General features: G+C 40.1%; 1 protein-coding gene across 1 annotated transcript in view; it reads right to left on the reverse strand.

Annotated features, from left to right (window-relative positions):
* edil3a (EGF-like repeats and discoidin I-like domains 3a) overlaps positions 1-10,871 on the reverse strand; it is a 111,508-nt gene extending 100,637 nt beyond the window's left edge. Inside the window, exon 1 of the mRNA XM_079347452.1 lies at positions 10,502-10,871. Within this exon, the coding sequence (XP_079203578.1) occupies positions 10,502-10,565 (64 nt within the window). The 5' untranslated portion in view covers positions 10,566-10,871. The remainder of the gene's footprint in view (positions 1-10,501) is intronic.
* Positions 10,872-14,403: the final 3,532 nt, after the last annotated feature.

Genomic DNA, 14,403 nt, shown 5'->3' on the forward strand with positions numbered 1-14,403 from the left:
ATGTTAGAAGTAGGTGAAGAAGTTGTTAAAAAATATCTTACGATCCTTTGTCCACTGGTACTTCACACTCCCCAGCCTTAGCTGTGCAGTGTGTGTATTGAAAAGGGCAGGCCTTGACAAATTGGATTTCTTCATCCTACCTAACTTGGTCAGTGAATTTCATAGGGCAGGTGTTGCTTCCTTAAAGAGCCTTAGTGTTAAGCAAGACAACGGTACAAAGAAGCTGAGTGACAGCTACAGTCACAGGAAATTAGTGAAGATCAAAATACTGAACATTGTCCACAAAGGAGGGATTACTTCATTTATCTGAATAAAACATTCCCTTTTTCAGCGGACAAAACTACATAAATGATTATAAAGCCAGCAATTATCACTTTACCCAAACTTTGAACATGAATAACTAATGTTAAACCACTAACTGAATCAATCTCACAGTCATGCAAGCACAGTATCAGAGACAAAGAGACAGGCATGGATCTTCAAAACAAGCACATGTTCCATAATCAAACACACAAGTCCAAACCACAGCGCAGCAAAGCTATAAAACACTTTTATTTGTAGCATCAAACCAAATCCTCCTCCAGCTGCAGCAGCCACCTAAAGACCTCATGATTTGACGTGGTATAATAATAACTTCTAGTGTTTGTGTGTGCATGTGTGTGTGTGTGTTTGTGTGTGTGTGTGAGAGAGAGAGAGAGAGAGAGAGAGAGAAAGAAGGATTGACAGAGGGTGAGATATTCCACAATTATTTCTCTCCGAAACACTAAAGCTGGTTAGAAATATGAGTTGGAATTTAAACTTCTGAACTTCTTCTGCAGCTAATTCAACTTGTCAGACTTTTTTTTCCCAGCGTCAACACTAGTCACAGTACTTTACAAGATTTACAAAAACAGCTTTCACAATATACTTCAGCATTTTCATTTCCTGCCTCTTCAATTCATGAGATTTACCTAGGACATCTATAGCAGGTCCATAAGATCGTACTAGTAAATATTTTATAAGGCTCACGCAGTGGTAAATAATAGAGAGAGCATTCTGCCAGACTACCTGGTTTAAAAGATTTAAGTTTAATCTAAATATAAAAAGGTCAGTGATGCTTACCAAATTATTCATCCATATATTTCTCTAGAAGTGGTGTGATTCTTTACTGTACAGTACATAGTGAAGGACACAAATTAAACTGTTTTATCAACCTGGTCTCACAGTCTGCGTACAAATAACACAACATTACACTTTCAAATTACGTGCCATGCATATGCCAAATTGAAATTTTGCCTGCATATGATACGCCAATCCCTGCCACTAACTTCTGTAGCGAGCTGTAGCGCACGCTTTACCTTTCAAAGTCATGACGTCACCAGCGAAGTAGCGCGACAGTACAAGAATGTACATAACTTTTGTCAGGAGTCAAGGGGTTACCCTACCAGAATCCATTCCTTAAGCAGTCGGGATGTGTTGCAAGTCAGTCTGCTGGTTAGGTTTAGGACAGTTTTCTGGGCGGGGCCAAAGACAACTATTCTAACCTCTTTCGATCCCTTTTCCTAACCATAACCAGTTGGGATGTGTTGCAAGTCGTATCATATACAGGCAAAATTGCAATTTGGCATATGCATGGCACATAATTTGAAAGTGTAATGTTGTGTTACTTGTACGCAGATTGATGAGACCGGGATGGTTTTATTTTCCTTCCTGTAAAACAACATGATGCAGAGATTAAAAATGAGACATAATCATTGTTTGTAACAGGATGAAACTCTGTGAATATTTGTGTGAGGCCTGTGATAGACAGTTTGGGTAGCAGGCTGAAACATGACTCATTCCCAATACATGTTGAGAAAGGCTTCAAATTGATGACTTTAATAAAGAAAACAAAGACTGGTGTTCTGTGGTTTAAAATGTGAACACACCTTCAGCAATTTAGCAGTAGTTGCACCACCATCATGGGTATTTTTTTAGTACATAGTCTACCAAAGTACTGAACCCCCAAAGGCTCGTGTGAGAAAAAAAAAAAATGCTCTTTGCAAATCTGTTTCCATGTTTTACAAATCTGTGTGCACCGATTTGAAATCTGGGGGAATGGAAACTGTGTTTGCAGACCTGTAAACAATGCGCACATTTTTGCAAAATGGGGGCAGTGTTTCATAAACTGTGGGCACGGTTCAGTTTACAAATCTTTGGGTATGGCTTATAATGCGTGCGTATGGATTTGTTAACGTCGAGTATGGATTCATACTTTTTAAAACTATGTATTTTGTTACGTGAGCCTTGTGAGACTCTGATCGCTGCTACAACCAAAGATAGTAGCAGCTGATAAAAGAGCACCACAGGATGTGATTGCCTTTTAAACTAGTGGCATTAAATGGTGTTATTTGCAGCTTGCCCTTGGATATACTGTATTATAGAACTACAGGAAAAAAGAAGCCTAATGGCAGAATCAACATGTGCGAAATGTTATCCAGTGCACTATAAAGTTACTGCCAATCCACATTAAGTTAGCTTCCCGAAGGGAAACTATAAACCTCTAATCAGTTGGCAAAGATTTTTTGATATTACAAAAAAATGACTCATCAGCTACACATCTGTTCCAAACAATTTCCCAAATTATGCAAGTTTTGCAACCTCTGCCATCTTTTTAATTGACAATGTACTACTGTTATAAGAAGGTTGTTGTAACACCTTATAAATGGGTTCTACTTTAAAGTTTGAAAGTCAACGGTTTATGTTCTTTTAATTGCACAGTGAATGGGATTTTCATTTTGGCTCTGTTTCTCCTCTGGTACCACATACCCCCAAGCTTAATCTAAAACATCTGGACTGGAGATAGTCCATTTTAAAAAAAACTTCACTTCTCAATGGATAGCATCTTCTTTATGCTTCTACCTCAAATGCCTCCTCTACAGAACTTGGGAAGAGTCCAGAGTCATTTTTGTTCATAATTGAAAGTCTGAGAGTCTTTCAGTTGGAATGTGGTCTTTCAATTTGTAGTTTGTTCATATCAAAGAGCATATCAAGGACATCTTTTCTTCAAGATTTCATGTGGCCAATTCTCAGTAAAAGGATGGTTTTTTTGGCTTGAAGTGAAGATGCGCATTCACCGTGTGCAGAATATCCAGAATTTCTGCCCTATAGACTTTATGTGGTGACATTTCTGGGTTACCTCTCAGTGCTTCGAACGCACGAATGCATGCACACAGGCACAGTAAAGAATGCAGCATCATCAGAGTGGGTATAGACATGATCAAATTAAATAAGACTTAAGAGCTGATGAGTCTGGGAATGAGATGAAATGTGCAAGTAAATCCTCAAACAAAGCCTGTATCAAATACACTCATTATGGGATAGGGAGGAGAAAGGATGATGTCACCAGATTTAGAGATGCATTGAAATTAAGGAAATACAATATACGGATGAATGGCAGCTGACATAACTTTGACATTAGACATTTTTTGTCAACTATGACTTTTTTGAGATTAGCTTCCATGGCATCATTTATTATATGTCATAATCCATGTGACCTTTTCAACCTCTGTGTGCAGACTGTTATATGAGGGTTCGACATTCAAGTTTGCCTCTAGAATAGGAATAAGTAGCCCACATCTCCTTAGGGCTTGTTGGAAGTAAGAACTTAAGCCACCTGCACCCATCTGATCTCAAATGAGTAGATTGGAGCTTATTGAAAATGCAGTGGCGTTCCAGAGCCCAACGGAGAGACTTTATCAGACCAAAGCAAAGCTCATTGCTTTAACTCCTCAATCTTATTATGACTAAAGCAGGCTTAGCTTCAGTCTGCAGCAAGCCGAGGCATGCTTGTCCAATAAATAAAAGCTGAAATGTTTTCAAGCTCTAGGTTTATTTGAAAACTTAGCCACACAATATGCTCCCATTACAAACATATTATGGGCCTGGATGGACCACACACACCTGACTGTGCCTTATAAATCTGAGCGCATTACACATATTGTAAGAAAAGTCTGTGAAGAATGGATGAAACAATACAAATTACAAGCTCTGGCTCATACTCTGCACATAAAAGACAATAATATGATCACACACAGCAGACAGAACAGCTCCAAATGTGTCAGGGGCTGGCTTTTTGAGAAAGATAAATAACTCAAACACTGAACGGTCCATGACTCGCTGTGTCGTTGAACAATCAAAACTGTGAGAAATGACATTTTAATTTTAATGTCACTGTTTTAAAGCTCTGTTCACACAATAAAGCTTTCAAAAGGCTGACGTTTGTCACTCCTCAGGTTTTCAGACTGCTGCAGTTCTGCACTTAATCCAAAATAATACATTCTGTTTATCGATCCGCTCTGTAAAGGTAGGACTGTGACTGGTAATAAAAAAGCTGACGCTGTTCTGACAGCTCCCTGAAAGAAAAAGGGCGGTGCAAGACAGTCAGTATCCACCCCACAAATCACAATAAGGAATGTAATAAAAAAAATCAAATCCACCCTGATGCTTGTCAGTGGGGGTTAGCATTCCTGCTCTGTATCTCCCTACCTATATACACAAGCTGTCATGCAATATCATAACACTCCCTTACTTAGTCTGAAAAATGTTTATAAATATTATTTTAAGAGATTTATTCATGCAATTAATCGGCTTTGTTCTTTTGCATACAGTGCTGCCTGTCTCCAGTTAACAGTTATTTGCTGCCTGAGTTGGACAGCTGCGATGAAATAATAATTCAAGTAGAGTTAAACACAGCTCATATACAGCCTTCTTATAAGGCAAATAAAAGACAAGCAAATGGATATTTGCACTCTGCCTCTATGTAACTTTACAAGAGGAGAGAATGATGAAATAAGTGATATCCTCTTTCATGCACAAGCAGAAGGGGCACACTGAGGATGCGGAGTGCATTCCTCTTCCTCAGCGTGCTGCTTCAGGAACGAGGCCAATCGAAAATTCTTTGGAAAATTCTTTGGACTGTTTTTCTCAGATGAAGAGCTCTAATCTTATTTGAGCTGTGATTTTTTTGTCTTTTTTTTTTTTTTTGTCTTTTTTCGAAAAGGCACATCCTGTTTGACGATGCCAGGCGCCTCTTTGGATGCAAGAGAAGTAAACCTATGGTGTCTGATTGAATTAGTGTAAGACAGCCTAACCATCTTTGTTATTCTTGGTGAAACTCAAAGCTAGAAAAAAAAAAAAACCTTGACCTGAATCTATGTTACCTGCACTACTGAGTGCAATAAACACATTCTAAACATATGAGTGTTGATAATTGAATTGCAACTATACCAATGTTAGTATAATAAAGCTGAGTCATTAGACCACTGTTTTACCACCTATAGCTTTAATTAAGATCATTTCTGTTGCACTCTACACTTTATGTTATGATAAATGCTTCGAAAAAGCTTTGGTTATTTGATAGTTATTTTAAGGCGTTTGTGCCTTTCTGTAGAGATAGAACCGTGAAAATCAGGGAGAGACAGAGAGGAAGGGGAATGACAGAAAAAGGAGCCACAGGTCAGATTCAAACCAGGGAGGACTGGACTAAAGCTTCCTTACATGGGGCGCGTGCACCAACCAATATAGCGGCGGCCTGCTAAAAAATCTTTTGTTATTTAAAAGATTTTCCTTAACAACAAATTAAGGGAACTATGCCATCAAATTAGATTCGGATTTAATGTCTCTTTGTATTGAGTGATCTGCAGTAAGACCTGTGTTAATAATGTGGCGAAGCTCCTGGACAATCCCAAGCAAATTGTTCAAGTTATTATAGTTTAAAGTATGTATTTCAAGCACAACATCATATAACTTCATTATCTGCTATATTCCTGCCTTACACATTTGGGCCTGTACTCTGAGCCAGCTCCTGCCTCCAAGACTTGAGTCTTGATTAATCGTGACCCAGTGGGATTATCTAAAAACCAGCATGCAGCCTTATGACTTGCTAACACTATGAAAGGACAGCTTGCTGCTGGTGCATGTTGCAAAGTGAAAAAGTCAAGTACACTCAACATGAGACGGCACTACAAATGCAACATTTATGTAATCTTTCCACTGATTCATAGAACTCGTTTTTTTCCAGTGCAGTCTGGGTCTGAGTTTTGAGGGCCACATTAATACGATGCTCGCCTCTTAAGCCAACCTGCCATGATGCTACATGATGGTTGTAGTCATCTTTAGACCTTAAGCATGTCTGGGAAAATACTGAATTAAAGTTTCCAGAGTTTTGAGAATAGAAACACCAGGCATTGACATGAGGATTAGGGGAAACAAGAGAAATCTTCAGTGAAAAAAGGTTACTTCTACCGCAGAATGGTTCCTTTTTCTGTTTGTTTGTTTTGTTTTATTTTTTGGGGGGGCGGAGGGGTTGTGTGAATTGTTAAAATGCAGATTCTTTCTTTCTAAAATCTGCTGGTATGCTCTAACAGCTTATTTCACCACTTCGCAGCTCCATCTCAGAGACACAGTCAAGTCTTTTGGTAAGCACTTCCTAAGCCTGTGTCCTTGCAACCTCTTTCACTGCCCCTCCAGTGCCCTCCCAATAAGTCAAGCATGAAATGTAGGAAGGACAACACAGGTCAAACTACAGCCAAGACAAATAGCACTGTCTCCATTAACTTGTCAGCACAGGAGACACATGAACTCTCCTTCAAATATTAATGGGATTAAAGAACATCTACACACAGACCATGAATAGCCTAATCAGGTTCCTTAAACAGGAGAAAAATAAAGACAGTAGCAGCAGGAGAAGGCTTTGTGGGAGGATTGATTATGGGTTCTGATATCCAGTGTTTCATTTCCGTTTGTGTGGGTTGATGTCCAATGAGAGGCTTTGAGTTTGTTGGTTATCGTGGCTGCTGATCTGACAGAGGTCACACCTCCCTCGCCTGATTGAAGACTGTGCCATTTACAACCAGAGAGAAGGGCACTGTGGGGGAAGGCTGCATGTCATTCTTATTAAAAGTCACCTGTACATCAACCATAACCTTCAGTGGCCGCTAAATGTAATGTAATGAGCTTTTAGCTAAATCTCCTCGGCATGCATTGAGGGGATTCCTTCCAATAACATCCACGGACACAAGTCACTTTCTGCATAGCGACAATGAACAGCTGACTTAAAATTAACTGAATTTTAGTAAAACCCAAATAGTTCAACACATTAACATAGTGATGTACAACGTTTACAAAGGGCTTTTTTCATTGCTTTTAAGAAAAGACGGTAGCTATTTGAATTTTTTCTCAATCTGCTGATTACTTTTTTGACTTACTATTTGGTCAATACATGTTAGAAAACAGTCAATGGTGCCCACCTTAAAGCAAAATAAGGGCTGTAGTCAATCAAACAAATATATAATTGAACTGAAATTACACTCAATGGATTAGTCGTTGAAAAAAAACACAATAGTCAATCTCTACATCAACCTAATTAGTGACAGTGTAGTCAGTGCATCACGGCTGGTAGTCTAAATTAACTTTAAAATTGACATCAATCAATGTCTGCGACACCCTACAACGTTTTTAGTGTTCCCTAAATGGCTGCTTCAAAGCAACATTTAAATAAGTACAACCAGCACCAGTGCACAAAGATGCTGTTTGCTCTGCAGCCTAACTTAGGAGAATGCATTAAACTGCCTGAGTGTTTTTTGTAAATGTATTTATTTATTTATTTATTTGTTTATGGAAACACTGAGTACAAATCATCAGGGTGGTGAACAGCTTTTATTGAATTATGCTCTGCCTCGCTGTCATCAGTCTCTTCTCGAATGGAGGAATCCAAACTTGTAATGGCTGTTTTGACTTTTCTGTCTATTAAACCACATGATTAATAAAACAGACAGATAAAAGTCAATAATTTTGTTTCCAATACAATAACGATTAAAAATCAAACACATTCGGTCTCCTTCCCACCTCCCACTTCCTGATGAAAATCCGACCAATGAGATCTACCAACAAATTCAAATTTAAACATCACATTTGTGAAGGTTTAACCTACACATTTTTGCATAAACGTATCAGTATGTTTTACCATGTTTTTATTCATCTTTATTCATTCCATTTATCAAATACACAAATCATTGCTGTAGCTTTGAGCATGACTATTCCGCTTCTGTTTCACAAATCCATTCATTTATATATTTGTAGTAATCAAAGCTTGAAAAACATCATGACAATAGTTGCATGAATTGTGGAAAAATCCTTTGTCCAGAGAAAAGGATTTATCAGTTCGATGTTTGAGGAGTTCATAGCCTCAAAGCAGTTATCATGTCGCCATCTTTGTCAACCCTCTCCTTCATAGTCAGATCAATTGTTTATCCAAATGAAGCAGCAACAAAGAGAGCAAAGAGAGTCTTGTCTGTCAGTCTTTCACTTGATTTTTTAACTAACACCACAGTCTGTGTTTGAGAAAACTGATCGAGCCATTCTTAACAGGGAGTCGAGAAATCCTAACCTTTCTGCACCAACACCTTTTGTTTGACAGACTTCTTGAACTGTGTTAAGCATGTGACACCTTTGTGCAAAACGAACAGTAAAGCAACAATACTAACACTCATCATGATTCACCAACAGCAGACTTCGCAAATCTCTCCAGATGGCCGTCCATTTGCCTAAAAGGCTTTAATTGCGGTGCTATTATAACAAGCCTGAGACTCAAATTAAGATGCAAAGAATTCATTACAACTGGCTCTCTAAACAAGCACAAAAGCATCCTATATTTCCATACAGAGGGCTCGCTGGTGCAGTCATGTGCTTTGTGCGGGCAGACAGGCGGAATCCCAAACAATGTGTGAGAGTCAGCACCAGTAACCGGGCAGAGGAAGTGATGTATTGCACACTGACTTGGAACAATGCAGTCTGTTTTACCTGAAGGCGAATGTTTCTACCCCATCAATTTGTTTCAGCAGACAGAGGCACCCTGTGACACCTTCAATAGAGTGTTTGTTAGCAGCTGTCTGTGAAGACACCTGCTGCCTTTGAGGAACCACAAAAAAAGGTAAGTAACGTGTGTCTTTTGTACAACAGAAGAAGATAGCATATCATCGCAATGCATTCTTCTGGGCGTGTTTTCACAAACGGGACTTTGGATGCTGCTTGACATTAGGAGACCTTGATCCCAGAGCAGTTTTGTTCCTAAAAAAGCTACTTGAGGGTAAAGGATGCTCACACAGAGCTCACATATTACTAACAGCCTCCTCCTTCTCCTCGAATCAGCCCTTCAGCTGATGAGGCTGCAGCTGTGCTCAGTTTGGAAACAGATGGACAAAAAAAATCCTTTCACAATACCACCAAATTTAACTTGAATATGATTAATTGAGGGTGTATTTTTAACTCACTGAGCCTTGAACAAGTCTACAATGGCACCACCACAGCTCCCTGCTCCTCCTCTGTATATTTATTATGCCACCTTACCAGGGAGTATCACATCTTACAAAAGGCTGACTCTGAGTTGACACTGCCAGGCTTAGGAAGCCTGAGAAACTCAGTGCTCAAGGCACCCTTCTGCTGTAGAGACCCGGGTCTGTCTGACATGTGTGACTCCTGAGTCGAGTACGCTGCTAAATGAGGAGAGACAGGGAGGATGATACGACCCACTTCCATACAAGCTACAGTGCCTTCTTTTACACAAATCCCACAGGTACCGTTCTGCACCGTTCATGGAGAATATACAGCAGGGAATAAGCTTAAATATTCCCCTCACCAGAAAACTGGAGGGGAGGAAGATAGAAGCCTGTGTGCGTGTGTGTTTGGAATGATTTAGATGCAGATCCAGAGGGTCAATCTAGAAGCGTTTTTTACATCCTTAATCCACAGAGTGACCAGACTTAAAATGCACAGCTGACCTTCTCTTGGTGTCATCCTTGTCAGTAACGATACTTTGTTGCAACTAATAGGATGAAAAAGGCTTTCTTGCATATCTCTGCCAAGTGATAGCATCTTAAACCTAATCTGGAAACCGTCCCATCAATCTATTTTTAAGGTGAGGTCATCATCACTATGTGTAAGCACGGTCTTTTTATTCTGTTAAAAGAAAAAAATAACACACAAAAAAAAACATCACGGATGAGAGAAGCAAACTGCTGAAGATGCTCCCTGTGAGGGCTCACATTGGAGCTGTGCGCATTCTTGCCGTAAATGTGCGCGCATGATGCACGGATTGATTTCTTCCAGTATCAAAATGAAATTACGCATGGATCATAATTTAATCCATGGAAAAAAAACGACTCAAACAAGTGTCGTTAAGAGTCAAGCTGAGGAATTAATTAACGAGTCGTGCAGAGATAAGCAGCAATAGTTTTATGTGGCAAATCCGTGCTGATTGTCTGCTAACATTCCGCAAACAACACAGGTTCTCTATATAGACGCATCATCCCAGTTTGGTAAGCTATTCATCTGGGTTTCCCCAGTTTGAATTATCGACTTACTTTCAGTCTGGTAGATGCTCTGGTCGCTATTCACCAGTTTATAATGCCTCCATTCTTAAGGGCATGTCATGTACAATGTTTGGACAACGGTAATGACAGCTATAGTCCACTTTTCCACTCACCTCTCGCGTGCTGCGGGACGGCGGCGCTCAGACACAGCGCGAGGAAAAGGAGTAGTGGTCCCATCCTCTCTCACAATAACCAGATCTGACTTCCAAGGTTACGCAGATGTGGTAAAAAAAAAAAAATCACGGCGCGATAAGCCAAAAGTTGTCCCACCGTCGCTCTGTTGGACTGTGGAAGCTGCTTTATATGTCCTCTCAGGTTACGTCCTCGTCAGTGAGAAACTCGGCACAAAGACGCACTTGCCTGCTGGATTTTCTTTTCGTGCAGGGACAAGTGAAGAGTGCCTGCCTTCTCCGCTCCAACCGCAGTGGTGCGATGTAGGAGAGAGCGACGTGTGCGCTCACTGCTCCCGGACAACTAAACTGTGTCAAGCGTACATAGAGTGACGAAGAACATCACTTCCGGCTTACACTTTCAAGGTAAAACGTAATAACTAACTGAATTTGAACTAAAATGGTCCTATTCACATAAGGTTAGGGAATATCAAGCTTGTGAATATTGTTAAGTAGTTGGTTGTGATTTTACCCTGTTTCCCATCGTCTTTTTTCAATGATGCAACCAGTTTCAAAAGCTCAAGACTGTGTTTCCACCAAAATCATGTTACTATATTTTATTTTGAATTAAATAACATCACTATATAAATATAGATATATATCTATATAAATATATATATATATATTATATAGTCCATATATTATATTATATAATTTTATATATATAGCCCCGACTGGGGCCCTGCCCTGCTGATGGAGACAACTCTTCCTCCTCCTTCTCCTCCTCTTCCTCTGAAGAGCTCTTCCAACAGGCCTGCTGGGTTGGGGCTTAAAGCTCTATGTAATCTGTCTCTTCAGCCTTTTCTTGACCTCTTTTTCACTCCCCATGACTTCCCTTTCAAGCTCAGTGAAGTTGGATAGCTATTCAAGTATCTTTCCTCTGAAAAAAAAAGAAAAGCTTGTTAAGTTTAAAGGGGGGAAACGTGTACTTTTTTTTACCACAACAAAACGGTGGAAAATATGCCATTCTGTAGTCAATATAGGATAAAATGTTATGCTAAAACACTATGTAGCTCAGTACCCCAAAACATTATTTATAAGTGGCTTTATCTTTTTTCATTGAGTGCTAAGTCTTCTGTGGACTCCCTTCAGCCAATTATCTTTTATCTACTACAACATGAAATAGTGTTTGTTATCATTATCTCATATTGTTCCATGATCTGTTACAACGTTAATTTAAAAAAATAATAATTAAACGTAAAGTGGGATATTGCAATAAGCACCAAATGCACACAATCCTGTGGCCTACATGCCACTTCAGCTATAGGAAACGTAATAGGAAAGTTGTAGCTACCATCTTGAGATTTCAAGCATCCTCACCTTCAGACAGCACTAACATGTCTCAGGCGAAACTAGAATTAAAACTGTTGCAGGTAACACTGAGCTGTGACATTTTGAAAATGTGATTACTTCCACAAGGGTGGTATCCCTATTGATTGTTCAGGCAACATGTGTGATATTTTGCCAGCCCTGATTAGATTTAGAAAAACTTGGGGTTAAATTAATGTGACAATTGCTTTGGTGATCTCAATTTAATCTGTAATTAACCTATATGACAGGGAGATTGTTTCAGAAGAAAGTATAGGGGTGTTTTTAATTCAAGATGAAGAACAGTGGTCTTCTCTTGCAAGACAGTGTAATTCTGGATATTATGTTGTCAAGAGACATGCGCGGTAGGTCAGTAATTGGTCATTAGGGAGAATTCATCATACATCTTGTTTCCTCTTTTAATCCTGGCACATAAGCGAGACTGACCCTGGAACTGCAGAAAGCGCAGAGCAAGTTTCAAACCCTAAGCTGACGTCATCATCCAACATCGCAGTTATCAGTGCGACCTTGAGGTGTTTCCGAGCTCCTCACCATGAATCATGAAAGATATCAAATGTCTTATGGGTTTAATGTAGATAGAGACCTCTAACTGTATGCACTTGGTCAAGACCTATAAATCATCTAGAGGACCCACAGTGAAGTCTGTGATCATACTAACGAGAGGCCACTTTGTATTCACATGATCGCAGCAACACCTGTTTTTTTCCTGAGTATCAAGGCTCTGTCTCCATAGCAGATCATAGCAGATAACGGGATCTCTTTAAAAAGTTATTAGCATTAAGGAGGATTAATAATAGGAAAACAACAACCGTGCACTAAAACGTCTGAGGCAGTGTTTATAAAAAGAAAAAAAGAATCCACTTAGGACAAGTACTGCTAATCCTGCATATCCAGCTATTAATTAATGATTTATTTTATTATAATTTTATTTTTTTTATTTTTTGTTTGTTTTACATGTATTACCTTTTTGTTAGGCGTTGGATTAAAATGAGCCCTTATACATATATTCAATTTGACTGGCATGTGTGCTTTTATAAGCATACAAGATACAAAATTCCTTTTTTATGTTGAATTTAGAATGTAAAAAAATCAGACACAGAGATGACTGGATTGGTCACGGGCTCTGTAGCGTGTTGGTAAATCTGTACACTAAGCATAGACCTCCTGACCCCTCCCCAGCCTCTGCTGTCTGCCTACACACAGAACTATTACAACTCAATTCTGTGAATCCTCCACACTGTATCAACTTCTCCACCGCCAGCCCTCCTTCAAAACTCAACTCCTCCCGTCTCCTCATCTGCCCTTGTTTTTCCCCTCCGCTTGTCGAGAGGGTGCAGCTCAGACCAGTGAGTCCTCCTCGGTGCACATCCATCCTCATTTAGGCCACGGGGACCCATTTAGGATGAGCAACGGTCTGGAAAACACAGTGACCTTCTCATATTTGACTCATTTACTGCTGGTTTTATTTCAGCCTCTAAGAAAATGTTTTTGTTTCTAGCAGAAGTTACAGAGTGGTTGGAGTGGTCACGATCTGTCCTCCAGAAATAATCCACACTTTGAAGGGCACCAGGATTGTTTCCTTTATTACGAATGGACCGGAGGACTAGGGCACTTTAAGGATGCAGAAATAATCTCAAATTGAAACTTCACAGGTGAAGAATCTATGAATTTGGACAGAGGGAGCACCACTGGAGTGAGGCTTTTATTATCTGCCATGCCCTCAGCATTTTCATAACCACAATTTTAATGAGGTTAACCTCTTTAAAACAGAGGATAAGGGGATAACTGCGTCTTTTCTTCCTCGCCTGTCTGCGCTTCTCTCTCTCCTTTCTCCACCCCCCCCCCCCATCTCTCATAGGGGAGGAGGAGAGGCTTTTTCATATCCACTCGTTCCCTCTCTCATTTTCCCATGTCTCCAGGTTCCTTTGCTCTCCTCCCCAATCAGACGGCTCCAGTCGTCTTCAAGGCCTCCCTTCTTTCTCTCTGCACTCGCCACAAAGACAGTCTCACAGAGGCCCGAGGCAGGGAAAGAGAGAAGGAGAGAGAAAGTAAAAGGGAAAGAGAGGGGCGGCCGCAGTGAGAAGGCTGGTGATGATGAGGTGTCGGTGGTGCTGGAGGTTTCATATGAGACAGTAAAGGAGATGGATGAAGAAAGTGGGGAAGATGGAGAGAGCGAGTGGGCAGATTGAGACGGTAAGGAAGGCAAGCAACACTAAATTAGATGCTCTTGGAGAAGAGACAGAGAATTAATTCCAAAGAGAATATTGCATTGTGTCTTCTTTTTCCCCCCCTTCCTCTCCCAGCATTAGGACACAGAGAGTTATGTGCTTCCCCCAGCAGGCTCCTCTATTTCTCTCTCCTCGCCTCTGTTAGTCCCACGTCGATGATACCACTGGCAACAGCCTGTACTTTCCGTCTTTCTCATTCGGCTTATTGCTCGATTCTTTCTGCAGCAAGTATACTTGGTGCAAGAATTACACATGCATGTACAATAACATTTAGATTAGGCTTTGATT

The sequence above is a fragment of the Symphodus melops genome, assembly GCF_947650265.1.
Source record: "Symphodus melops genome assembly, chromosome: 1".
Taxonomy (NCBI): Eukaryota; Metazoa; Chordata; class Actinopteri; order Labriformes; family Labridae; genus Symphodus; species Symphodus melops.